A 26213-nucleotide genomic window follows, 5' to 3' on the forward strand; every position below is an offset into this window, starting at 1 on the left:
AACATCTTTTATGGCAAAAGCATCTAATTTAGAATCATGCCTTACATTTCTCTGGAACAATTCCTCAGTGTTTCCTTGACTTGTACGACCTTGGCATTTTGAGGACTACAGGCCAGTGATTTTGTAAAATATCACTCAGTTTGGCTTTGTCTCAATTTTCATGATTAGATTTAGGTTGCATTTCAGGGCATGTTATGGAAGGGATGCTGGGTTCTCTCACTGCATTCTATCAGGCAGTGCATGATTTTGACTTGTCCCCCTAGATGAAGTAATGTCTACCAGGCTTCTGTTTATCTGTATGGACTCCTGGTCTCCTATCTTATTCAATGGATTATAATCTATTATATTATCATCACTTTACTTTGATGCTCATATTGCTCCTGATTTGGTCAGTAGAAGCCCCTTCCAGTGGGAGTCCTTTGGACATGTACCCATCATTTCTTGAGCACTTTTTTTGCTCAACACAACAAAATATTGCAGGCTCATCTAGTAGTCTTCCTGCCTGGGCTCTGGAAACAGCCATTTCTCCAAGAAGCCCTGGTTCCTTTTAGTGGAAAACAGTATTTAAATGCCAAGATCTGAACTCTAGATGTGCTCGCTGCTATTGAAGTGTCACTGCTCCCAAACCCTCTGGAAAGAGCTAGGGAATATCGGGGTGTGTGTGTGCGTGTGCGTGTGTGTGTGTGTGTGTACATGCATAGGTGCATTACATCTATATTTCTATATCTATTTATGTAGATTGAAACCATGAAAACCTACCATTCCAATCTGACACTGCAGGGTTCATTGTGTTTGTTCTGTTTCCCATTCTGATATATGTAACTCTGCCCCTACTTAATGGCATTAGAATTGTTCAGAAGAGAAGGGAAGAGGGGCTGCACTGTAACTTGATGGTTGCCGCCAAATTGCTCTCTGTACCAAATTGGTAGAGAGAAGGTACCAATTTACACTCCCAGGTCTCTACAGTCTGGAGAGTCCTCTTCTTCATACTTCCCACCCCACAGCTCCTTGGGTTTTTTCTTTGTTTGGTCGTTGTTGTTTTCAGTTTTAATATTTAAAAAAATTGAACTATAGTTGATTGACGATGTTATATTTCTGCTATACAGCAAAGTGATTCAGTTATACATGTGTACATTCTTTTTTTCATATTCTTTTCCATTATGGTTTATCATGGGACATTGAATATAGTTCCCTGTGTTATACAGGAGGACCTTGTTTCCACAGCTCCTTGTTGACTTACTCCTCTACCTGTAGTGTTAAAACACAATTCATCCTTCACGATGCAAAGCAAATGGCACCTTCCCTAGGGAGTCTCTCTGCTCGTCCCCAAAAGAAAAGAACTCTTCCCTCTTCACTCCCCAGGCACTTGGCTGGTGCGCCATTAGATTTCTTTAAGTTCTGCCTTAAGTTTCAGGCAGCTATTTAATCTCTTTTCTCCCCTGTTAGTCTGAAAACTCTTAGAGGGCAAAGACTGAGTCTTATTCACTGCTGTGCCCCTGGAATCTAGTATCAGACTTTGTGTAAAGTGAATCCTAAAAAAAAAAAATTTTTTTTTTTGGTTGATTGAATTAGCAAATGAATGAATGAACAAATGATTATAACAGGAGTGGGAATGGCCATCCCATAGAAAGGCTACAGCACCGAAGTCTCAAAAAGTCTTTGGAGCCGATGTTGAAGGGCTTCAAGAGGCCACCCCAGAAGCCAGAGCAGCCCCCATGCTTGGTGTGTTTGTGTGGAGCCGAAGTCCTTCCTTTCAGCCCCAGCCAGCAGGCTGAACCTGCAAGCAGGCTGCCTTTGTTGGAGGCTGGACTACCTGCTCCCACAGGAAGCTCTGCGGTGGGGAAGTCCACACTTGCCAAAACCTCCTCAGTTTTCTGCCAAGTTGGGAATCGTCTGCCACCCCAGGCTCAGGGACAGTTCAAGCTGCCCCAGATGGGCTGCTCAGGACATTCCTATGTTGTGAAATTTCCTTTTCTGGGGGCCGTAGGGCATCATGGGAAATCTGAAATGCCAAACAGCTGTTCACCTCTGGGCGTGGGACGGGATGGTCCCCAAGCCCTGTGATGCTCCTCTACCACCACAGAGCTTAGAGCAGCAAGCCGGGCCTGTCTTGGGAACGTGTCATGTCTTGCCCAGGTTCAGATTAATTCCTTTCCTCAGGAATTTATCTATCTATCATCTATCTTTCTCTACATATATAATGTATTATTTAATTTAGAAGAGGAATCGCGGTTTTGATTTTTCATCTCAAACATGGATGTCTCGGACGTCAAACTTGGATAGTTTTCGATATATGTCTTTGTTACAAAGAGTAAGCAAATTATATTTTAAAATTCAACTTCAGGAATAATGAAACAAGTGTGAATCAAAGCACCATTTTCTGTCAACTGGCATATTTTTAAAAATGATAACTCCCCATGCTGGTGAGGTTGTTTAGGAAAATGAACACTGCCAATGACAACATAATTTGGAATAACTTCCTTGGTGGGCAATTTGAGATATATCAAAAGACTCTAAAATGTGTGTTTCTTCTCATCTAGCAGTTTCACTTCCAGTAGTTTATGCCAGAGAAATAATTTAAAATACTATCAAACCACTGGTTGTAAGAATTAAAAAAAAATTTTGGCAACTTCAAAGTCCAAATTACCAATACGACAGAAAACTATACAACCATTAAAAATGAAGTCAACGAAATTTTATGAGATTAGAACAACACTGCCAGCAAGAGGTGGAACTATGGGTGATTGTAACGACCTTTCTAAATTTTCTCAAATGCCTATGTGTTACTTTGGCATACTGCAAGATATTTTAAGTAGTCTGAGAAAGCCCTGCCCTGGAGACTGTTACTACTTTTGTTCTTGTCTAGGGGTCTCCACTTTCCAAATTGGGAGGCAGGGGTTCAGCAGCAGGGCAGAAAATTCTTCTGCTCTCCTCCCACCCACTTTCCAACTTGAGGCAACCACTTCAAAGACAGCAGCTCCCCCAGCAGCTCTGCAGGTTTCGCGGGCTGTTGCCTTTGTCCCCCTCATCTGTCATCAAGAGAAAGGCCGCAAGCCTGTGGTTGACCCCGTTTTGACAAGACTACCCAGCATACCTTACCTGATGGGACGTTGTTTCTGCACCTATTTCCCGACAGAGACGACTTACCTCTCACTGAAACAAGCAATCTTTCCTGTGTTTTTTCTTGTAGAGGAACAACTCCCGCCGCTTTGTGAATTTATGTCTTATCACATTTCTGCATAGCTTAAATGCTTCCTCCCGACACGGTGATGGGTACGTCCCATCCTTTGAGATGAGCGTAGTTTATTATCCTCGTGAACAGTGTGCCATTTCCCTGCCCCGAAATTAAGTGTTTTTCCTCTACCTGAAGCTCACTGGTGAGACAGAGACTCCGAAAGGCAGAAAGAAGGGGGTGAGGGCCTGGAGAGGCAGGCAAGGGTGTGATGGGGCAGGAACGGGCCAAGGGAGGGGATCGCTCCGGCAGGGGTATCTGGGTTTGAATTCAATCCCGGCTCCGCTTTGGGCAAGTTAGTTCACCTCTTTAGGCCTCACTTTCATTCTATATCGTCTGGGGCTCTGGGCAGGGATAGTGCCCACCTTGCAGAGCTGCTGTGTGGGTTCCATGAGTTTATACACACGGAGTACTTAGAAGCCTGCCTGGTACAGAGTAAGTGCTTTTTAACGATCAGCTTTTATCACCATTACTCCTATTGGTACAATACTCTTCTCTTCCTCTCCTTGCAATTGATGTCAGTGATGTCTGTGTGGACCCTTCTGAGGACTGGTGCTCTGAGGCTGAGACTGGGTGTTCGGCACAGATGCCCCTAGAATGTTTTCCCACCTGACACTGTTAGAGAAACACATCCTGACCATTACCCCAAGGGCAAATTTAAGGGTGGCCTGGTTTTCAATGCCAAAATACCCTGTACATCTCTCTACTCACACCCTTGACTTTACTACCTGTTGCAACTGCTCGAGTACTGTCGGCCTCTCCTACCTGGCAATGACGACCTCTTCACCTCTATGTCCTCTGCCCTTTCATCTCTAGATCTCCATCATTTCCCCTCCCCAAACTGTGCCTTCCATTTCCCCATCTCAGAGAATGGTGTTGCTCTTTACCTAGCTGCTCAAACTGCCTTATTTCCCACAAGACCAACAACTTCTTACATGGTCTCCTGGTACTTACGTTATATCCCCCTAAATTCATTCTTCTTAAGAGACGGAGATAGCTTCCCAAAAGAACAAACAAAAAAACCCCCAGAGCTTACTAAGTCATTCTATTACTTAAAACCATTAAGGCACTTGTTGCCCTTAGGATGAAGTGAAACTTCTCAGCTTGGCTGGCCGGGGCCTCCTATCACTGGCCTCTGCTTACCCCGCTCAGCCCGTCCTGAGCCACTCTGCCCTCAGCCCTGCCTGCGGCGGCCCTAGACTCCTTTCAGTTTCTCAAACTAAATGTGCTTTTCTGCTGCCTTCACACCCACACACACATCGTGCCCTGCTCCGCAGCCTCACTCTTCTGGCCCTTCGCATCTCAGCTCACGTGGCATCTCATCCAAAAGGTGTTTCTGACCGTCCCCCAACATAACTTCGGTGATCACAGCCATCACTGCATAGTGTTGTGACTGTGTGCTTTCCTGATACGTTAGGAATTCCATGCAGGCCCCAAACTCGCGGTGTTGCTCACTGCCGAATCCCAGCGTGAGCACAGTGGGGGGCACACTCAGAGCACTAAAAAACCAAGAGAAGTGATGTATTTCCACTTACGTTTGTGGTCTCCCTTCCCTGTACCTTCATCCTGTCTCCTCTTACCAGGTACCTCTCTCCCCAGAGCTAGCGCTTCATCCCTTCATGAGCTCCTGCCCATAGGAGGGTTGCTGCAAAAACTTTCTGGAAGGATCACACCTCTCACAACTGCCTTCATAAGAACTTTTTTTTAATTATTATTATTTAGAAATGCAGTTATATACATAGAACAATTAAAATTAAATTAAACTTTGTACAAATATTAAAATACTATCTTCACACCCACTGCAATGTACAGGATACCAAAAAATATATATATAAAATAAAATAAAGCAAACCCAAACTGACTGACATCCTGCACAGTCAATGATGCGTGTGTCATGTGAAACCATTGCAGAGATTCCATAGTGGTGTGATGAGAAGCCTGGGCAGGGTGTGGTGGGCTGCCAGGCAACCCTCCTCGCCCCTCTCTCCTCCCTGCTTGGCGATCTGAGTGCTCTGCCCCTGCATCTTCCCCAGCTCCTAGCAGAGGGCTCAGCCTTGGGGTTCTCATTCAAGATTCTACCAGATTTTCAACTGGCGGTTAAGAGGAGTCGCTTCCCAGGAAAGTTGAGCCTGCCTTTCCCTCTCCGGGGAACTGGCTACTCTACCACTCGGTGCACCCATATGTCAAAAAAAATCCTCTCGGAGCCCCTCACCAGACACCAGTAATGACAGGCCCGATGCTGAGAGCCAGGAGCCCTAGCAGGCTCCACGAGAAACGCTCCCAGCCTCTATCCTCAGCAAAGCACATCTGGAATTAAGCTGTCAAGCCCGTGTCCCTTCCCTCCTGGGCCCGTTATTCTCAAGGTGGGGGGCGGGGGGGAGGAGGGGAACAGGCAAGGATCTAGAAATATTTGCAGCATTTTCCATTCTCTACGTAAAGATGTTCCCTGGGAATGGAAGTGACATTGTTATGTAGAAAGCAAGTGGTTTGAGCTCTTCTGGGATGGGGAGGGGAAAGGCCGAGTGCTAGGATTCCTGTGCCACCACTAACTTAGCAGGAAAAGTGTACCTTTGTCTGTCTTGCCATCCAGCTTCTCCACGGAGCTTTAAAGCTGGGGGAAGAGGAGAGGAGGAGGGCAGGAAGAATGCGGATGACAACGTGAGTTCTGTTTGCAAATGGAGTGTTAGCAGGATGTACATTGAAATACCTTATAAAACCAAAAGAACTCACAAAGTGGCCAGGACTCGGCCCATTTCACGGTTCACACCCAGTGAAGTGGGAGCATAGCACACAAAACTCAAAAATGGCAAAAGATAGAGCCTACGTGCTGAACTAAGGCATTGAAAGGGATGGAAATTTTAAGTAATTTTCACCACATACTGGCCCTTGAAAGTCACTGGAATGTGACTGCAAGTTGCCAGGATATAAAACCTGCACTGAGTCAGCTCATGTATGCAAAACAAACAAACAAAACAAAACACCCCTTTTTAAAAGTCCTTTGGTGCCAACCGTTCTCCTGGGCAAGTCCTCTGCTGGACTCCCCTGGAGGGGAGCCCGGGAAGCCAGACCATGGGCAGTTTTCCCCACCTGCTCCAGGCCCCTCTGGCAGCCCCAAGCACCACCTTGTCTCTCAGCCAGGCCCCACTCCAAGGCAGCTGTGGGGGGGCCCTGATCCTTCACAAGGGACAAAGGCCAGAAGCTCTAGAAACAGCAGTGCATGGCTGATGTGGGAGCAGAAAGCTCACTGCGGTAAGCCGTCGTGGGTGTCAGCAGCAATGAGGCTGGCTCTGCACCCACAGGCCGGGGGACTCCGGGAGGCCCCAGCAAAGCCAGTGACGTGGGGGACGTGGCAGGGAGGTTCCTGACTTTTCCCTCTTCCCTACCGGGTGGCAAGTCTGGGCTTGTGATCCCCAGGGCGGGCGGGCCAAGGGGAAGAAGGGTTCAGAGGGCAGGGGGGCCAAGCCGGTCACCTCTGTGGCTGAATATACCGCAAACAAAAAGTGCAATCTCTTGGGTGAGAAACCCAGAGTAACTGGATAGAAAAAGGTAAGAGCTTCCATTTAAAGAAAGATCCTAGACTAGAATTCAGCTGTTGGAAGATTGGGCAACAGAAGCTGCAGGCTCAGCAATGAGACTTTGGATGCCTCCCGCTGGTCCCCACTGGTCCCTGCTCTCTTTTGGAGGAAGACAAGGGCTGCCGGTGGGTGGAACAGAACCTGTGCAGGGTGAAGCGGCGGGGCCGGGGACCCTGCCCTCCAGATGGGCCCCGTGCCAGCAACGGCCAGCAGGCACGTCTCCAAAAACGGCCTCTTCTGAGGCCAAGGACAGCCCTGCTCCGTTCCGTCTCCCTCCCTCCAGCTCTCGGGCCAGGGCTGAGGGCACACAGCACGAGAGGGCTCCCGCGGGGAGGAGCCAGACGCACGCAGGCGCTGCCCTCACCTGAGCCGAGGGAAGACTACAGGGGCGGCGAGCCCCCCGGCAGAGCCCGGAGTAAAGTGCGCGTGTGAGAGTGGAGGCGGGAGGCTGAGGGCGGGCCATTCGTTCTTCTCCTCTTGGAGGCCACCCGCAGCCACGCCGGAGCTACCCTGTTAGGCCAGGAACTGAAAACACATCGGGCTCTACTATTTTCACCACCCCAGACAGAGGCTGGGGGAAGGAGCGGAGGCGCGGTGCTTCAGAAACAAAACAGTAACACGCGCTCCGTAGTGCCACATCTCCTGAAGAGGCAGCAGCCCTGTCAGTGTGGGACCCTCGGCCGAGGGAGCGGCCCCAGCAGGGCCCCGGAGCCAGGCTGCTTCCAAACCATCTCCACCAACAAGCTGGGGGGGGAGGGGGCGTGTGCCGACTGTGTCTTGGGCCCTCCCGGTGCCGGGAAGACCAGGGAGTCGTTTGCCAGCTGTGACGAGCGGAGGGGCGGCAGGGGAGGGTGGAACGAGGAAAAGCAGCAGCGAGGCAAGCAGCAGGATGCTTCCTGGGCACAGTTACTAAGGCACGTGACTGTGGTGAGGAGGACCCTCAGGACCGGGGCGGAGCTGCCTGCAGCTGCCTGGGGACACGGTCGGCCGGCGCCTCTCAGGCCCCCTTCCCTCACCATGAACCCAGAACAGGGCAACTGGCCCCAACTGCCAGCGACCAGATGGGCATCTCATGGCATCTCAGCAACACTCCCGACCCGTGGATGATACGCCTCAGGCCTCGGCCGGCAAGGAAGCCGGAGCTGCGCAGGATCAAACCCAGGAGGCCGCATGCAACTCCCCCCTATGCTCCAGGGAAAGAGAAAAGACCGGGGCCAGGAAGGCCAGACGCTGGAAGTAGGAAGTGAGAACTTGCATATGCGGAAGGCGATCGATCATTATCAGCCACCGTCCTCCCCTCCCTTGGGATCTTCTGGATGCTTCTTGGAAACTCGACAGGGCCAGGCGCTGGCACCTCTGAGCTACAGAGCTGGGCGCTGGGACAGCTCAGGCCAAGGGAGCCACAGCTTGCCCCAATTCGAGCCACTATCGGATCTGCTCCTGCTAAGGGCCGCGGTGCCAGCCCCCGAAGGAGACAGGCCAGACCCAGGCCCGGCCCCCTGCGTGGCAGAGTGCCGCCACCAAGGCTTGCAGGACAGCAACAAGCCCGCATGACAGGGACACTGGACGGGCGGGAGGAAGGCACAAGTAAACGCAGCGCTCTCGGGCCCACGGGGGCTGCCGCCCAAGCGCTCGCTCGCTGGAGCGGACCCGGAGGGCTCGGGGAAGGAAGGGCTCAATCCAGCACATTCAACGATGTCCCCGACACAGACGGGAAGGCTGGGCCAGGCAAAAAGCCAGCTCCTCCAGCTGTCCAGCAGGCAGATGGTGAGAATCTTCCTTGAGTTTCCAGCCAAGGTGGGCCTGCAGGCCCTCAGAGATACAGAGATACACAGATACACAGGTGGCAGCTCAGGTATCCGGGCAGGGCAGCTGGAGTACGCGGTGCTCAAACCCACAGGGAGAGGGAGGGAGGGCAGAGAGGAGAGAAGCCAGCGGCAGCCCTCATGCTTCTTTCAACAGTGGGATATCTGCGGGCAGAGGAGGACGGAGAGCACAGTGGTTAGCCCGTGTGAGTGACTCTGCAGCACACCTGACCCCGTCGCAGGGATCCTATGTTTAAAGAAATAAAATGCCCTGTTCACAGGCTTCTAGGTAGCCTAAATCCCTCACCCTTTTCTACGCCTTCCTTGCTCATCTCTCCCTCTGCCTGTGTGACAAAATCTGAACATTCAGTCGGGTATTCAAACCCCTTCTGGTCCTACCACCTTGAACCCTCTTCTCTGCTTTAACTATGCTGGTTTAGTTGCTTCTCTTTCTATCCTTATTCTCGCCCTATGAGGCTCCTGAGCCCTGGTTAAGTCTCACCTCCTCCTTCAAGCCATCCTCCAGCTGTGTGATACTGAGTAAATCACTCCCCATCTCTGGGTCTTGGTTGACTCATCTGTCACCGGGCTTAGACTGACACCTTAAGGGCCTGGCTTCCTTCAGTACTGTCAGCCCCAGACAGCTCAGGCTTAGCCTGCAACCAACTCGATAACCTATGCGTCTTGTTCTTTTGCACTCCTCATTCTGACATGGACCCTACCACTCTTGGTTCCATTTTTTCTCAAGTATAGGCTCCATCTTCCCAACTGACTGACAATCCACGTGGGCAGAGAGCATGTTTCACAGCTCTTCCCATCACACCTGAAACCTAAGCCAGCACCCGGCACAGAGGGGCTCTTAGAAACGCTTGTTCAATACCTGGGACAAAGCAAGGGAGCAAAAGGAGGAGAAGGGAGAAGAGCTGGCACCACCCTGGCTCCTCAGGAAGGATAAGGGCTGAGGCTTGTGTCAATACGTGCAGACACACGATATGCAAAGCTGGCTGCCCGTGGGGTCACTGGCTTCCACCTTTAAACCCTGGCCACCTATTTAGTGGCCCCTTCCTAGCTCTACATCCCACCAAGAGAAAAGCAGGCATGCTGCTGACAATCAGGAAACCCTACACCTGATCTGCACTTAAGAACTTCCAACTTCTTTGCTTTCAGCTATTCTAAACCATACACATGAACTGTGCCCAGGACTCCCAGGGAACAGAGAGTTTTCTCTAAGGCTCTTTTACGGGGGGGAGGGGGGGGTTGGTAAGTATAGAAGTCCTCACTTTCTAAAGGGAAACATCTAGATTCGGTCTGCATCCTGAAACACAGTGGGATTTTACGTAAAGATGTTTTTTAAAGTGACAGAGTCAATCCCGATGTTCGACTCTCCAGGCTCCCGTAAAGGCAGAGGTGTCAGGAGGGGGCAATTTTGTTCTCTGGCTGGTTTGCCACAAAGGACCTGGAGTGACCTGGGAGGCAGCATGGCACCATGGGGCTATAACGCAAGTTTGGGAGCAGATCCATCGGCTTCAAATCCCAGCTCAGCCACCTACCAATGGGCAAGTGACTTAACCTCTTTGAGCCTCAGTATCCCTATCTGTAAAATGGGGCTGGTAATAATACCCACTTCTCAGGATCACTGTGAGGTGTGACTGACACAGTGCAAGGAAACCAACTAGCACGGGACCTGGCATGCTCCCATTTAAAATGAAGCAGCTGGAATGCTCCGGGAGAGGCAGGCTCAGTTTCCTCTGTCATAAGACCCCACACCTCCTTGTTATTCCTGTTCTTTCAGGAACATAAAAATTATGACAAGAGGACAGGCCCCACTCCACCTCCAACTGGCTGTCTACCCTTTGATTTAGCATATCCCTGAGGCCATGAATAGTTTCGGAGACTCCAAACCTATTAAAATTCACAGACAACAGTGAAAAGCCTCCCTATACAGAGCCCAAAGGCCTACCTGGGGCTCCGAGGGTAAAATTCTATTTTGTAGGATAATCCCCCAGGTATTATCTTTCTTTGCGGCCAGATACACCAATTATCAGAAAGGTTCCCCTTCCTTCCTCACTCCCAGCAAGGACCCTGAGCAGATAATAACTTACGATCAGCACCGAGCACCTACCATCTGTGTAGTCCTCCGACGTGAGGCTTTGTATGTCGCTGTTCTCTGAATCTGGGGCTTCTTTGTGTGCCACTCGGCTGTTCCCTGAGCCGGCCACCCAGGAAGAGGGGGCTGCCTGATGCACCATCACAGTCTCCGAGCCCCGAGAGCCCCGGGCTTCACACAGTCCAGGCTGGCCTGGGGCCTCCTCCTCTCCACCTGCGGAGGAGCAGGCCCCCTGGTCCTGCAGCTGCTGCTCCCTTGGCCCGCTCCTCCCACTGGGCCCAGACCCTTCTGACAGCACAATCTGCACTCTGGGGTCAGCGGGCGGCACACAGTGACCGGAACTGCCGTACACAGCCTCTTCATACGACGGCAGCGCAACCTGGACTCCATCCACCATGATGGACACCTGGTCCCCGGACACCCCCTGGTCACGCCTGCATCCGTAGGGAAGGACAAAGGAAGAATCAGAATACACGCACAGGTAAATATCACAATATCAACACCACCAACCGTTTCTGACCACTTACTATGGTACCCGGCATGGCACTAAGGGCTTTACACACGTTGCCCCACTGAGTCCTCACCTGAGTCCTTTCAGGTAGATTGACCAAGAATGCAGATGAGGCTCAGAGTAGTTAAGTAACCTACCCAGTCGCACAGCTGGTAAGGGAGGAAGCTAGGATGTGAATCCATTCCACCTGCTTCCAAAGACTGTGTTCTTAACCTCTGGGTACACAGGCACCTAGCTCTCTGGTCCTGTGCAAAAACGAGAAAGCTAGAGACCCAGAAATAAAGCCATTCACTCAGCACAGCTAAGACAGGAAAGTGGGAGAATGATGGCTACAAATACCCGTGAATATACCCCTGCCTGCGCACTTCACGCGGGTATACTGTACGGTATGTAACTGATATCTCCATCAAGCTCCTTTTAAAAAGAGGAGGAGGAAAAGCAGCACCGTGGTCTGGAAATGGGACACTGGACTCAAAAACTGAAGAATTTTATTCTTTTGACTCAGCCACTTTGCTTGCCTTTTATTTAATTTTCTTTAACTTCGTAAACTTAAAAAAAATATGTGAATTATAACACAAATATTAGACAAACATTGAAAAATGTACAGCTGACTTATTCCAGAGGTAACATGGCGTACAAGCCCTAGCTGGGTCAAGAAACAACACTGCTGGCACCGCCCAGCCCACCCCCACCGTGTCCATTCCTATCGCCTCACCAGCAAAAGCAACCACGATCCTGACTCTCATGAAAATCGTTCCTTTGACTTTTATTTTAGTAATTTTACTGCCTAAACATGAATCCTTCAACACCAGTTATTTCTGCATATTTCTGACCTTTATATGAATGGGAAAGACAATAAATGCGTGTGTGTGTGTGTGTGTGTGTGTCTGGCTTTGTATTTAACTCAACATTATAACATAACGTTTGGGAGATTTATCCATGCAAATACTTCTTTTCTGAATTACTTTTATATATGCGCTTTTTTTTGGCCACTGTGAGGCTTGCAGGATCTTAGTTCCCAGGCCACAGATTGAACCCAGGCCCCCGGCAGTGGAAGGGCAGAGTCCTAACCATTAGACCACCAGGGAATTCCTGAACCATTCTGAAAATAAGTTATTTCTTACTAATTAAAACAGTAGTTAGCACACACCTCCCAAGAACCTCTTTTCCTATGTTAACTACAACAATATTTACATCCTGGAAATAACATTGGTATAATACTGTAATACAAATGTTCCCAACTACCCAAAAATATATCTGCTTCAGCTGCTGTCTTGTTTGTTTTCATCCACAATCCAATTATGGATCATGCATTGCACTTAGTTGTCCTGTCTCTTGCATCTCTTTTAATCTAGAACAGGCCAATCTCAGCCTAGAACACTACACGCCACAGCACTGTCTGTGATGTCATGTCCTCTTCTGTGTGTCACATCAGGAGACAGTAAGGTCTATGGCTGGACCATATTATTATTGCTGGACTGTTTTATTTGTTCTCAATTTCCTCACCTGTACCTGCAGATAAAAATCTGTACTACCCAGTTCAAATGGCACACACACAGTGAGGATGACAGAAGTGGCACTCATAAAAGTGCTCAGACATTTCTGGAAAGAAGGGAAACTTTGATGGCAGGGTGGCATCCGAAAGCAGAGTGCATCCTGGCATGCGCTTAACTTTCGTTATTCAAAATAACATTTTTTTTTTGTTTAAAAAGTAATAGATGTACAAAATTTAAACAGGGTCTATAATGAAACCCAAATCTCCCTGCCTCTTAGGCAAAATCAGTTACTTTGAACACACTGACTAGCTAACTACCAGGGGAAAATGATCCCTAATTTGGAAGAAATGAGGAACAGCTCGAGTTGACTTTACATGGCAGTAGCCAATTCTTTCAAATAAACAGTCCCTTCCAAATCTTCTCTAGTCTACTAATTGTTTAACTACCTTTAAAAATAGCTGCTACCCCCTGCCCCAAACAAAACAAAATAACAAGAAGAAAGAAGAATCACACACACAGTACACACAGATATTAAACCGGTCCTTGTCTGTGCATTCCAAACCAGGAGCATTTTATTTAATGCAGTTTAGTCTGCTCCTTCGTGCCTGTGCCTGACAACAGTCACTGAGGAAGGGCTGTGGATGGACATAAACTGTTTTCTTCAGAGGGAACGAGGAAGGGCCAGGGCAACCCAAGCAGGTAAGGGGGCCATGCCAGCCTGGGAGAGTCCACCATGAGGGACCCACCGGGGGCCAGGTCCCCACCATTGGCCATCCCCACCCCAACCTCACCTATCCAGTCTGGGATGATTTGTGGCTGGTGCACTCACCTGGAATAAGGAAAGTGACAAAGGCAGGCAAGAAAACCACTTCCTCGGTTTCTAGTATGGTATAGTGCAGTGCTTGCCAGTCCCAGCTGCACGTCAGAACCACCTGGGGAGCTTTTTAAACCACTAATGCCAGGCACCCATCCCAAACTAAAGAAATCAGAACGTCTGGGGATGGAGGCCCAGGTGCTGGCGTTTGTTTTTAGTTTCCCACAGGTGCCTCTACGTGCATCCAGGAGAGGGGAACAGGGAGACAGGGCAGTGGCTCACAGCCATGAGCCTGCATCCGAAACGCTTGGAGGGCCTGAGAAACACAGAGTTTCTCATTCTGTTGGTCTGGGGTGGGGCCTGAAAATCTGCATTCCTAACAAGCTCCCAGGTGATGCTGATCCTGCTGGGACCACACTTTGGGAACCATTGATGTAGGGGAAATAATATGCCACTCGAGTTGGACAGACTGGGGTTTAAATCTCACCTCTGTCGTCACCTAGAGGGAGGACCCTGAGTGAATGACTTAACTGCTCTGAGCCTCAGTTTCCTAATCTGCAACGATCCTGTGAGGATGAAGACAATGTATGCAAAGCAAAAGCACAGTGCCAGGCACATCTGGAAGCTTAACACACGGCAGGGCCCTCTCCTTCCCCCGGGTGCACACAGACCAGCAGAGGCCAGCAGGCCCTCCAGCACCCCTCTGCCAGCCAAAGGCCAGCCTCCACCGTGACGCACGCCGCCCGCTGCCACTGGCTCACCTGCTGTGATGGAAAGACTTCAGCTTTGGCTGCAGCAGCACAAACAGCACCACCAGGAGGAGAATGAGCGCCACGGAGCTGGCAGTGGAAGCCACGATGGACAGCGTGGGGACCCCGAGTGACGTGTGGGCGTCTTTGTCTACGGGAACAAGCCATCGTCAGACGTGTTTTGTACCCTGACACACGGAACGTGAGCCCCACGGCTGACCTTGTCAAGGGCCCCCTGCACAGTGCCACGCTGAGACATGCTCCGTACGGCCAGGGCCACTTTTGGAGTAACGGTGCAGAGTGGCTTTTACATCAGGGAAAGGGGACGTTTCCCTATTCTGTTCCTGAATCTAAAATTCCCTTCACTTCACTTCCCTAGAGGTCTTACCTTTATAAACCCCATCTGATCCTGTCCTTAAGAGCAGGCTGGAAGACATGAACCACCCAAATGCACACATCATTCCACCATCTGAAGTCCCACCCATGTGGCAGGAAAATTTATAAGAACAGGGCGGTAATAACAATCTGTTCTAAGATCCTGCAGCTTCAGTTGTAAACCTCAGGCCTGTCCCCACCCTTCTCTGGGGTGTCACGGTCTTGAAGTTCGAGTGAAAGCACAAAGATGGCTGCATGACACACTCTCCCGCAGGCAGCTGGATTTCCTGTCATGCATGACAGGAGGAGGCGGAGGGGGATAGGTCTTCTGGCCAGCTGGACTGCAGCTCCGTGACAAAACAGTCCACTTCCATTCAAGGAAAAATAATATAAAAGAGACACTACAGAAGGTGCTCGCACCGCGCTCATGGGTTAGCAGAACACAGTCGGAGGTCACTGGCACTGGGCTAGGCAAACAAGAGATCCAGTGCATCAAAGGGACTTTACATAGCACAGCAGATGCCTCGGTAGCTCGGCTGAAATGCACTGGGACACGCACCAGCAATCCAAATGCCTTTCACAGAGACATGAAATCCCAAAGGAAAGGAGGCTGCAGGGCATCCGAAGGGCCATATGCTGCCCCACAGCACAGGGTGCTCCAGAGGGAGCAGGTACCACTTCCCGGGAGTTAGAAGAAAGCAGGAGCCCAGCAGCACCCCTCACTCATCCGCCAAACTGACCCTCGTTGAGATGACAGCTGATCTCCATGGCGGGCTTCCACTCGCCATTCTTACACGTCAGGTACTTGTAATCACCCTTCAACATGTAGCCTTCAGCACACAGGTACTCGATGACGCTGCCCGAGTTCAGGGGGTCTCTACAGGGCCGGGGGTGGCAGATGTAGCCACCATTCTCTGGCTCCGGGGGCAGGGAACACACTGCAAAGACAGAGAGAGCAGAGGTACAGTGGTGAGGTTTTCCAGCGAGACTGCCGTCAGCGACAAAGAGGGGCAGCTCTGAGGGCTTCAGCAGGAAACACACCAGGAGCAAAGAGCCAGCCCCTTGGAAAGGCAGCCGGCCAAACTCTGCAAGTTCAGGTTGCCAATGACAGAGGGAGGCGCCCTGGCAACAGGGGAAGCTTGGCTGCTTGCAGCACTTCCCCTCGCCCTCCCTCCCCAGCACTGCGCCTTAGGACAACTGCATCCATCACTGAACAGGAGACTTCGACAAAGCTGAACTCGCAGAGATCTAGCGCATGTGGGGCTTTTTCAGCATTTTATTCTTTTATGATTACAAATTGTGTATTCTTTTTTTTTTAACTCTCAGTCTATCCCTCCCCCTGCCACCCTTCCCCCCCTGGTAACCATAAGTTCATTCTCTAAGTCTGTGAGTCTGTTTCTGTTTTGTAGATAAGTTCATTTGTATCTTTTTTTTAGATTCCACATGAAAGTGATATATATTTGTCTTTCTCTTCCCCTGACTTACTTCACTTAGTATGATAATCTCCAGGGCCACCCATGGTACGTATGTACAATGGAGTATTACTCAGCCGAGAAAAAAGAATGAGATAATGCATCGCACAATGTGGTTTCAATAAAACTCACTGAAATACACAACGAATCAGAGTGACAGGTGATAAAACACTGGTAACCTGCACAGGGGAAACATTAGCCTTGTTTCCAACATCAGTACCAGAAAGGATTCCTTCGCATGATAAAAATGTGACTTCTTGGCATCAGAGGGGATTTCTGATGCATTTCCTGGGAGGCTTCCCAGGCCCCCATGCACCACCCATTCCCTGACTAGAGCGGTCACTGGCATCACTCGTCTCTATCCCATGGTAACGCCCATTATTTTTCATTCAGGTAGGACTGTTTAGCTTTAAAAGCACCTTCATTGACCTCCTATCTTATTTATTCCTCTGACAACTCCGTGAGGTAGTTATCATTCCTCCCTTTGAAGATGAGGACACTGGCCCACAAAAGTTAAATGACTTTTAGCCAAGTCAGGCAGACCTGGGAGCAGAGCCAGGGCTTCCGATTGTAAAACCTGTGCTCTTCCCACCAGCAGACACTGCTTCCACCCTAGGAGTGAGCGGGCCTTTAAGGAGTGCATATATGTCAAGGTTGCCTCCCCTATGAACAGGTCAGTTAGGGAGATGGCAAGTGGTACCTAAGTGTGGTGGGAACGCTGGTGTATAGGTAAGTTGCAGTAATACATCAGAGGAGCCGGAAGGCCTGAGCAGCCCAGGGAGAAGGCAGCCTTCCCTTCTGAGCCTGGACAGACACTACAGAACTGAAGTCCCCAGGCAATGGATCATGGGGTATGCCTAGCAAAAACAGGAGGGGACAGGAGGGGCACTATGGGATCACTGTTAAGAAGGCTGGGCTGGCGGAGAAGACATGCTGGCAGGTGGCCAGGCACCGACAAACTTCAACTTACCACAAGCCTTACCTACCAAGGCAGGAAAGATGAAAGTCTCTAAAGGACATTTGATTTTGCTGACAAATACCCTGTCCCCATCGTGACTACCACAAGGACATCAGTATGAGAATAAGAACTGCTGGGTTTCTTTTCTTCACTTCCTCTAACAGACCTGGAGCCTCTGACTGTCTGAGAAAAGGTGCTCTCCCTTCATGGGACCACCCACCACTCTCTCACCAAATGCCACTTCCCTTCAACCTGCTATTAAGCAAGATGACTGCCAGCCAGGCTGTGGGGTGGATACTAAGTCGAAAAAGAGATGGTGGCTCCCTGCCCTTGGGCTGCTGATCACTGAGACTAGGAGAAAAGACTCCATATTTAAAGCTGTTAAAACCCTGGGGCAGGTCCACAGGGATCCAGAGACGTCTAGGCAGCCTCTCTGAACCCGGCAGATGAGCCCAGTAAGCCCCCTCAGTCCCCTCTAAGCACACACCTCCTCCTCTAGACTCCTCCCACACCACCCACCTCGCCCAAGGTCTTGAACAGGAGGGAGACACAGGCATCACATTCCTTCTGGCGCCTCTCTCAACTCTGGCCAAGCAGTTCAAAGAGCCGGCCAGCTGGATTTCCAAACGAACCTCAGCAAACTGCTTTACCCTTTACACTTACCCTCTTTTGTTCAGGGCAACAAGCCTGCCACAGATTCTCCCGGCTCTCCTTGGGTTATGTCTAATTGGTTCATTTCCTCAGGGTAATTAATGATGAGCACCCGGGGGGCACTTCCCGAAAACAGGCAGGACCCACTTACAGGTCCAGTGTGCTGGGGAAGACAGTCCCAGGGGAAGGGCTGCTCATTCTAAAACCATTCCCGCTCTGCTGGGTACTTCTGCCCATAAAGCCCACATCTTCACGGAATCTCTGAAAGGGGCCCTGGTCATCACCTGGCACCCATTTTTTATGTGCAAAAAATGAGGTCTACAGAGAGGCGACTTACAATTCTATTTCAATTCAACTAATATTTACTGATTACTGTGTAGGGATCATTGTGCTATGCTCTGAAAAAGGATAGAAAGATAAGCACTTCAGGTACTTGTAGCCAAATAGGGGTATGACAAGTAAGTCCACACATATATTTTTTAATTAATTAATTAGGTTGGTTGCAGCAGGTCTTAGTTGTGGTAGGTGGGCTCCTTAGTTGCGGCTCGCTGGCTCCTTAGTTGTGGCATGCGAACTCTTAGTTGCGGCATGCATGTGGGATCTAGTTCCCTGACCAGGGATCAAACCCGGGCCCCCTGCACTGGGAGCTTGGAGTCTTAACCACTGCGTCACCAGGGAAGTCCCAACACATATATTTTAAAAGTTGTTTTCTTCATGGCTTCTGGGTTTTGTGTCTTGGCTAAGGACATTTTCCTAAACATACTCTCCAATATCTTCTTCTAACGTTTTATAGACTGGGTCCTTTGTTATGCAGATAATACCTTCATAGAAAAAAAAAAATCTTAGGAAACATATACATGGTACAAAATCCAAAAAGGAAGAGGGTGAATGTGGAAAGTAAGCCCTTCTCCTTTCCTAGTCAGTGCCTCTCTCCAAAGATACTCCACACAGATTTATTCTAATACACATCAAAGAAAGGGATTAGTGTCACAAGAGAGGGAACTCAGAGCAGGAGAGACCAGTGTTGTGTGGGGAACGGCTGGGAACAGCTCGCGGAGGAAGTGGCATTTCCAATGGGGCTTGATTTCAGCAGGAAAGGAGGTGGTGGTTTGAAGCTAATGCGCCAAAGTGGGACCGTGTGAAGCCCAGAGAGCAGCAAGTAGCCTAGGTTAGCTTGGCTGCATAAGAAAACTTGGCCGAATGAATAAATAAATAAAATATAATGATAACAGTAGTAGTAGTAATAATAATACTGTGATGAAACCATCTTGTAGAGGCGTTGGCTGCAACAGGAGGTGTTTATACTATATTCAATGGGCAGAATTACAAGAGGAGCTGAATTTGATATAAGATGGACAGAAGTTGAGAGAGCTTTTAGGGTAGGTCAGCTGTAGAGCAACCCCTGCATGGTGAAATACACTGGACAAAAGTTCTTTTATGTTTGTCTATGAGGATCATACAAAGGAAACAAACTACACTACGTTAGGTTCAGCGTCACAAAGGGACTGCCCCAGGTCCGAGGAAGAAATAAGGAGGCCTTAGAAGGAAAAGTCAGAAAAAGGCAAGATTGTTTTAAGACGCCAAGAACATAAGGAAAAAAATATGGCCCAATCAAAGAGCAGAGTGGGAGAGCCGTGGCAAAGAGCAGGTGCTGGAGAGACCCTCTCAGTGACGCCTGGGGTTCACAGGAACGGGAAGAACATCAGGAAGAGCAAATAAATCATTCAGTGGCTTCCGGAAGCCCCTGTTCTGGGCAAGAGGCTGACTTAATCAGGCGTGCTCTAGGACAACCCAGGTCCGCAGGGGGAGTTTCAAGCTCTGTTCCTAGTCCCAAGAAGACAATGAACTCATCTGATTTGGCAAAGCTGCGTAATTTCAAAAAGAGAGGGAGAAAAGCCAGAAGATGGAAATTTTACAGAAAAAAATCAATTAGCTCTCCTTAGCTTCCTTCTCCGCTTTCTGTTATCTCTTACACCCACTTAGGCCTCCAGTGAGCACAGGAAGCAGCGAGGTAATTCTCCAGGGGGCCCCGCAGAGTGCCTGGAGCACAGCAGTCATTGAGCGAGAGACCATGTGACCAGCTGGTGAGGGTGCAGACGGAGGAGACGCAAGGCGATCTGGCTGATACTTCTACCCCAGAGTCCCCGCAGCCTAAAACCATTAGCAGAAACCAACAAGAACCCCCAGTCAGCACTTCTAAATGTGTTTTGCTTTTGCCGTTTTGGGGACCAGACTTTTAGGAAGAAGAGACAAATTAAAGACAAAACAAAGTCTTATAAGATTCCGTAGCAAGGGAATCAAAACAAGCTCCAGGAATGGCCCTGGGGTCAAAGAGTTCAGTTTAACAAACTGAACAAATACCTGAGCCCCTTTAAAACGAGGTGTGGGGGCGTAGGGAGTGTGAAGCTCAGCTTGAGGAGAGGAAGCAGACATGTAAACACCTAGCACAGTTAAAAAGACTCAACCTAAGAGGTGTCCATCTGATGTCACTTATCAAGAAAACACTATACTCCCACACACAGCGCCTGAGGGCTTAAGAAACTGTGTCGGTGTTCACTTGCAGGTTTGAAATAATGTCGTTTTACACCAAAACCAGTGCACTGGCATTGAGAACACAACTGAGCACAGAGAAATAGGTGCTCAGTGAAGGTGTTCAAAGGATGGCCAGAGAAAAGCTTCCCTGGGAATTCAGGGGAGAAGGAAGTGGTTCCCCCAAACTCACCACACCAACATGGCAGCTGTGGCCATCAGGGACACAGCTGAGGCATTATCAGACGTGTCCCTGTGTGGCTATAACTCCATCAAACAGTTAAGAGCGAGCCTCTCCTCACAAGACGCTCTAGCAGGGCCACAGAAGTAAAGGAGACAGGACCATGCCCTCAGAAAGTTTACAGTCTACAGGACACGGACACACGCACAGCCAACTCTGATGTAAAGGAAAGAAGGAAGTGTTCAAAGGTGAGCTCTTCTGTTGGCCTGGGGTGACCTTCTGGGTAGGGACATCTTTTCTGTTCATCTGAGAACCGCTGGCGACCAGAGGAAGGTGAGAGCCCAGGCAAAGAGAAACGGGAGAAAGGGGAGGAAGGAATGGATGGAAAGCACACACCTAGCACAATACTGTCCAACAGAAATATGATGCGGCCACACAGGTGATTTTAAATTTTCTTAGTAGCCACATTAAAAATGTACAACTGGTGAAATTCATTTTAATAATATATTTTATTTAACCAATATATGCAAAATACATTTTTGATCGCTCAACGCATAATCAATATAGAAATTTATTAATGCGATATTTTATATTCTTTTCATAATAAGTCAACACTTACAGCACATCTCAAGCCACACTAGTCGCATTTCAAGTTCTCAATAGCCACCTGGGGCTAGTGGCCATCGTACAGGACGGCACAGGTGCTAGGGATCTGAGAACAGTGGGAAGGGTTCAGACCACACAACTGAGTGTGAGACAGGAGGCTAGCAGCAGATGAAGACACCACGGAGCACTGAGGGTCCCTTCAGGTTGTTTTTTAGAGCACTGTCTATGTGCTTGCTCTCAAAGCCCTTTCTTGATATATGAAGGTCCAATTTCTACTTCTAGCCCTCAATGGTTTGCTAGGAACAGAGAGAACCAGAGAAAAAGCAAGGCAAAAACAGCAAAGAAAAGAAAAGAAAAAGTGCAGATTTCAAACGTGCAGATTTCTTTTTGCACGTAAGACAAGGAAAATAATAATTATTGCAAACAGCATTATTACATGTGCCAGGCACTCTTCTGAACTCTCTCTTTACACGAAGCAGGTGCTATATCTTCTCCATTTTATAGTAAGAACAATGCTCCAAGCCACACATCTCTAGATGACTCAACAGGCGCTCTGGCTCCTGAGCTGCAGGCCTGACCACGAAGCCAAGGTGGGCCTGCAGAGGAGGGCAGGACACCAGGCTCCATTCTGCGGCTCATCCCCCGATGGACTAGGCCTAGGGCCTTTGGAACATCTAGCTACTCTGTGAAAGGTTTGAGCTTGCTAGTTCAAAGGGGAGAGGATTCTCCTCAAGAAAACCTCCCCAGAAAGTTGGTACTGGGCATTCCAGACAAATGCAAGGGGGGATGGGGTATCACATCTGACTACAGTCTAAAGGTTCCTTCTGAGGTCTCCCTTAGAAATCTCAGTAATTACAGCTCCTAGTCACTGACCATCGACTATATGCCAAGTACCAGTCTAGGCACTTTACATGTTTACCTCATTGCAACTTCACAGAAACCCTGTAAGAAACATTATTATAACATTATACAGGGAAGCAAATTGAGTGAGAGAGGTTAAGAAACGTGCTCAAGGTCACCCAGCAGGTAAGAGGCAGAGTCAGGATTTGAAGCCAGGAGGGGTGGGGCCCACTCCACGGCACTCCCTGGGCAGCAGCAAGGGTGCTGAGCCCAGCTTCTCCTCCCACACCCGCATCTTGGAAGGGGAGCCACAGAGAGAGGAGCCCAGTGACAAAGACAAATCTGAGTGCTGCCCGTGGACACTGGTCTCTCTGGGACTCAGTTTCAGTACACACAGGCACTGAACCAGATGGCCAGTACACACAGGCACTGAACCAGATGGCACTGAACCAGATTTGCCACTGGCAAATCTGTGTAAGCTGGGTGGACGGCCAGCCTCACCACCTCCTGAGATTCCTTCATAAAAGTCCTACAGCCACCGCAGTTTTGAACTGAGCACAGGGTGTGAGAAGCTCCAGGAAAACCATCCTGTCTGTGCAGAGGCTCCTGCAGCCAGCATCAGGGCAGATTCCTACCCTGGGCACGTGGTGAGGTCAGAGAACCAGGCAGGCGGAGGTCAGTTAACTCAAGAGAGAACCAAGGGCTGCTTCTGTCCATGGCTTTCCCTGGCTTTCTGCCTTCCTGACCCCACTCAAATAGTCAAAAGTCTAAAACAGGCTGCAGCGAGAGGGAAGAGAGGATTTCTCATGCCATTTGCAACCTTCCTCTCCTCTAAGACAAACCTTCCTAGCAGTCAGACAGGAAGCCCATTGTCCTGCCAGGATCCCTTTTCTCATGAGAACTTTCCACATGCCGGGAGGAGGGCCAGCTGCAGGGTGCTCAAGCCCTTCCCAGGGTGTGGCCCTGGAGCCGGGGTGGAGGCTCAGTGGCAGAAGCCACCACGGCTTAGGCTGTCCCCACAGCTCCTCGCAGGCCCCTAGCACCACCTGCCTGAGAGGGGCCCAGCCCAAGCCCTGCTCCGGGGGCCTGGCAGCTCACAAGTGGGTCCGGCTTCAGAGCCTGTCCCTCTTGTCTTAGGCCTGAGTCCCTCACTCCCCCGACCTCACAGGAGAGGGGACATGCCAGCCAGCAGGTCAGAGCCCACAAGAAGGAAGAACATTTTCTTTATTGAACCCTGCCCCGAACATAAAAACTCTTGTCACCTGGAAGTAGCCATCAAAGTCCCTAGTCATTCTGAAAGAAGAAGTGCTAATCCTCTGCCTGGAAACCCTGACCTGAAACTACAACGGGGTCAACTGAAACCCAGCCCATCTTTCAAGACTCAGTTCCAAGGTCGCCTGCTCCAGGACACTGTCCCAAAGAGAACTCAGCAGCACAGGGTAGAGATTACCAGCCTGCGCCTACAGTGAGAGCACCCGGGGTGTGTACCGCTCTGACAGTCTCCCACCACGTGGGCTCAGGCAGATCTTCCCACGCGCCAGTTCCCTCATTTGTAAGATGGGGACACTAAAGGTATGTACCTCACAGGGGCGCTGTGCAGATTCATCACAATCATGCAGGTAAGGTACCCGGTGAAGGGCCTGTCACACTCCAAGTGCTCAATAAATAGCAGCTTATCACTCCTCCTCTGTTTTCCCCTAGCATCTTCACACCTCTCTATAAACCTCACTGTATTGCCGTCTCTGCAATTATTTTCTCACAGGTCAGTCCTTCCCCCACCTCTCCATGAACCCACCCACCTACCCAAGCTGTAGGGCAAGCATCTGTTCTCCTTCCTGTTCTGATTCTTGTATTCCCAGAACTCGGCACAGAATCTGGCAAAGAGTAGACGCTTAGTAGAAAACTGACTTGACTTGGAAAATTTTGCCCACATTTCAAGGCACTACCTTGTTTGTAAATGCAAAGGGTCACATGGTTTCCGATTTGAGATAAGTCAGGAGCAGGTAACAGCTGAAACAGGAGGGAAGGGGGCAGGGCACAACCTTTAAAAGAATGACAGGACAAGACAAAACTGGTTAGAACTAACCAGATCCACGATGCCACTTCCAGTGGACCTTGAGCCCCATTATACGCTCATTGTAATGCATTAGCTAAATGGTAACACCCACTAGCGCCATGACAGTCCTGAGGCCAACCATAATAGGTCAAAAAGTGGGCGGTGGCCCAATTCCTGGAAATCTCCGCCCCTTCCCCCAGAAATAGTTGGAATAATCCTCCCACTCATTAGCCTATGAAATTACCCCACCCATAAAAACTAACCACCCCATATTTCCAGAGCCTCTCGCCTTCTGAGATGGCCCACTCTCTGTCTGTAGAGTGTGTTTCTCTCTAAATAAATCCACTTCTTACCCATCACTTTGTCTCTCACTGAATTCTTTCTGCAACGAGACATCAAGAACCTGAGCTTCGTTAAGTCCTGAAACCAGGTGTGTGATCTCAGTTAAAAGACGGTGAGTTCAAGTCCCAATCTCGCTTTAGGCTGGGTTCGAGTCCTGGCACATGGGTTCAAGTCCCAATCTGAGCTGCACGGTTTTACAGCAGAGACTCCCTCTGCATAGTACATCTCATGTTCTCTAAGTTGGCATCTACCAGTGAAAATATTCTCCCAGCCAACCAGGATCAGGGCCACAAAGAGTCAGAGCACGGTCTGACGGATGAATCTGGGTTTGACCTAGGGGCCTGCCCTGCAACCCTGTCAACTGCCTGAGCTCTTCTGAGCCTTGCTCCTTGACAGCCAATACCCACCTCCGTAAAGTGTTTGAGGGGACAGATGAAACTGTGTACCTGAAACTGTCTTGCATCATGCCTGGCACACAGTAGGCACTGATAAATTCTTCACATTTATTTTCACATTGTAAACTCAATTCCCACCTCTGGTTTTTGGAATGGGGCAGGGCAAAGACTCTGGCAAAGAAAAGAAAAAGGACTGCTTCAGAAATTTCTGGATATCTGGAGAGAGGACAGGCAGAGAGCAGAGAAGGATGAATACTTCGGAGGGGCTTGCTTTGCTACCTCCTCCTCCAGCTCAGTAATATGCCAGCCCCTTCCCCACTTCTCAGCAGAGACTGGGCTGCTCTTGGCTGACAAGTGGCCTCCATATGGCCTGTTACCCCTTCTCACAGCTCAGGGACTTGGGGGACATGCTGTCAGCTGGGACTGCACGCCCTACCCCACCCCTAAACTGTATGACTGCTATAAAACGGGCAGGCAGGAGGACCACTCGCCTTCTCCTGCTGCTCCAGGCCTGGGCTGTACAGCATCCAAAGCCCCCCACCCAATGCAGTGACCTACAGAGCAGCGCCCACAATTGTCTGCCGCCCCCGCCCCCAGGATGTTGGGACACAAGCAGAGCTAGGGAGCCAGGCCATTCCACAGGCATTAACAAAATGATACTGTGTTCCCTTGAGAGTGGTAGTTAAAGGGTTAAGAGAGAGCAGATGTTTATTTTTTTCCTCATCAGCAATTGCTACTTCCTGGTCTCATCTCCTTCATCCTATCATCTAAGGAAGTTGCACACGAGTCGGCTCTCGCCCTCAGAATTCCTCACCTCCAGGAGGAGGTAGGCTGGTCCTCCGGAGGAAGGCCCCAGTCAGCTGCTTAAGGCACTGTCCAACCTCAGAAGGATAACTGATGAGCGAGTGATAATTAACTTAGGAGTCGGGCTTGGAGTTTACAACAGGGTTGCACTCTTGGGTACAAAGCTCAGAGTTGTGGTTTCATTTCCAATTCTGCCATCTAATGGAAATGCTTCATGCCAAGTCTGGTGCCAGGCACACACAGCAGGCCTTCAAGAAACACCAATTTAAATTTAAAATAAATTTAGAGATCTCTGTTGCCCAACAGGGTGGAAGTGACTAAGAGAATTAACATTTACCACCAGGTGCTACACTAGGCACTTTAAAGTCGCCATCCTAATTAATTCTCCCATCCTGTGAGGAAGGAAAGTGAGGCTCTGAATTTAGTAGTGGCCTGAGGGTACACAGCCACCCAGTAGTAGAGTCTGGATTCCAACTCTGGCTTGCCTTTCCCCCCATTATAGGGAAGCTCCCGGTCTACAGATGCCACCAGAAAAACTTACCCCAAGACCTACAGAAGTATAGCATGGGGGTGGGGTCCATCTGACAAATGTTATAGTAATTCCTGTTTGGAGAAGAATGTGGACTGGTGAGTTTGCCTGTGCCCAGAGGACTCAGCTCGTATCTCAAGTGGGGCCCCATTTTCCCAGAGAAGTGGTGGGGGGAAGGCAAGACAG

The 26213-nt window shown here is 49.6% G+C and overlaps 1 protein-coding gene across 6 annotated transcripts in view; it reads right to left on the minus strand.

Annotated features, from left to right (window-relative positions):
* Positions 1-4921: 4921 nt before the first annotated feature.
* SUSD6 (sushi domain containing 6) overlaps positions 4922-26213 on the minus strand; it is a 130642-nt gene continuing 109350 nt past the window's right edge. For all 6 annotated transcript variants that reach the window (XM_060004338.1, XM_060004333.1, XM_060004336.1 and 3 more), the window contains 4 exons: positions 15405-15602; positions 14302-14440; positions 10735-11153; positions 4922-8777 (listed from right to left, as the gene is read on the minus strand). In XM_060004338.1, the coding sequence (XP_059860321.1) occupies positions 8752-8777; positions 10735-11153; positions 14302-14440; positions 15405-15602 (782 nt within the window). In that variant the 3' untranslated portion in view covers positions 4922-8751. The remainder of the gene's footprint in view (positions 8778-10734; positions 11154-14301; positions 14441-15404; positions 15603-26213) is intronic.

Source organism: Delphinus delphis, chromosome 2 (genome assembly GCF_949987515.2).
Source record: "Delphinus delphis chromosome 2, mDelDel1.2, whole genome shotgun sequence".
NCBI classification, from domain to species: Eukaryota; Metazoa; Chordata; class Mammalia; order Artiodactyla; family Delphinidae; genus Delphinus; species Delphinus delphis.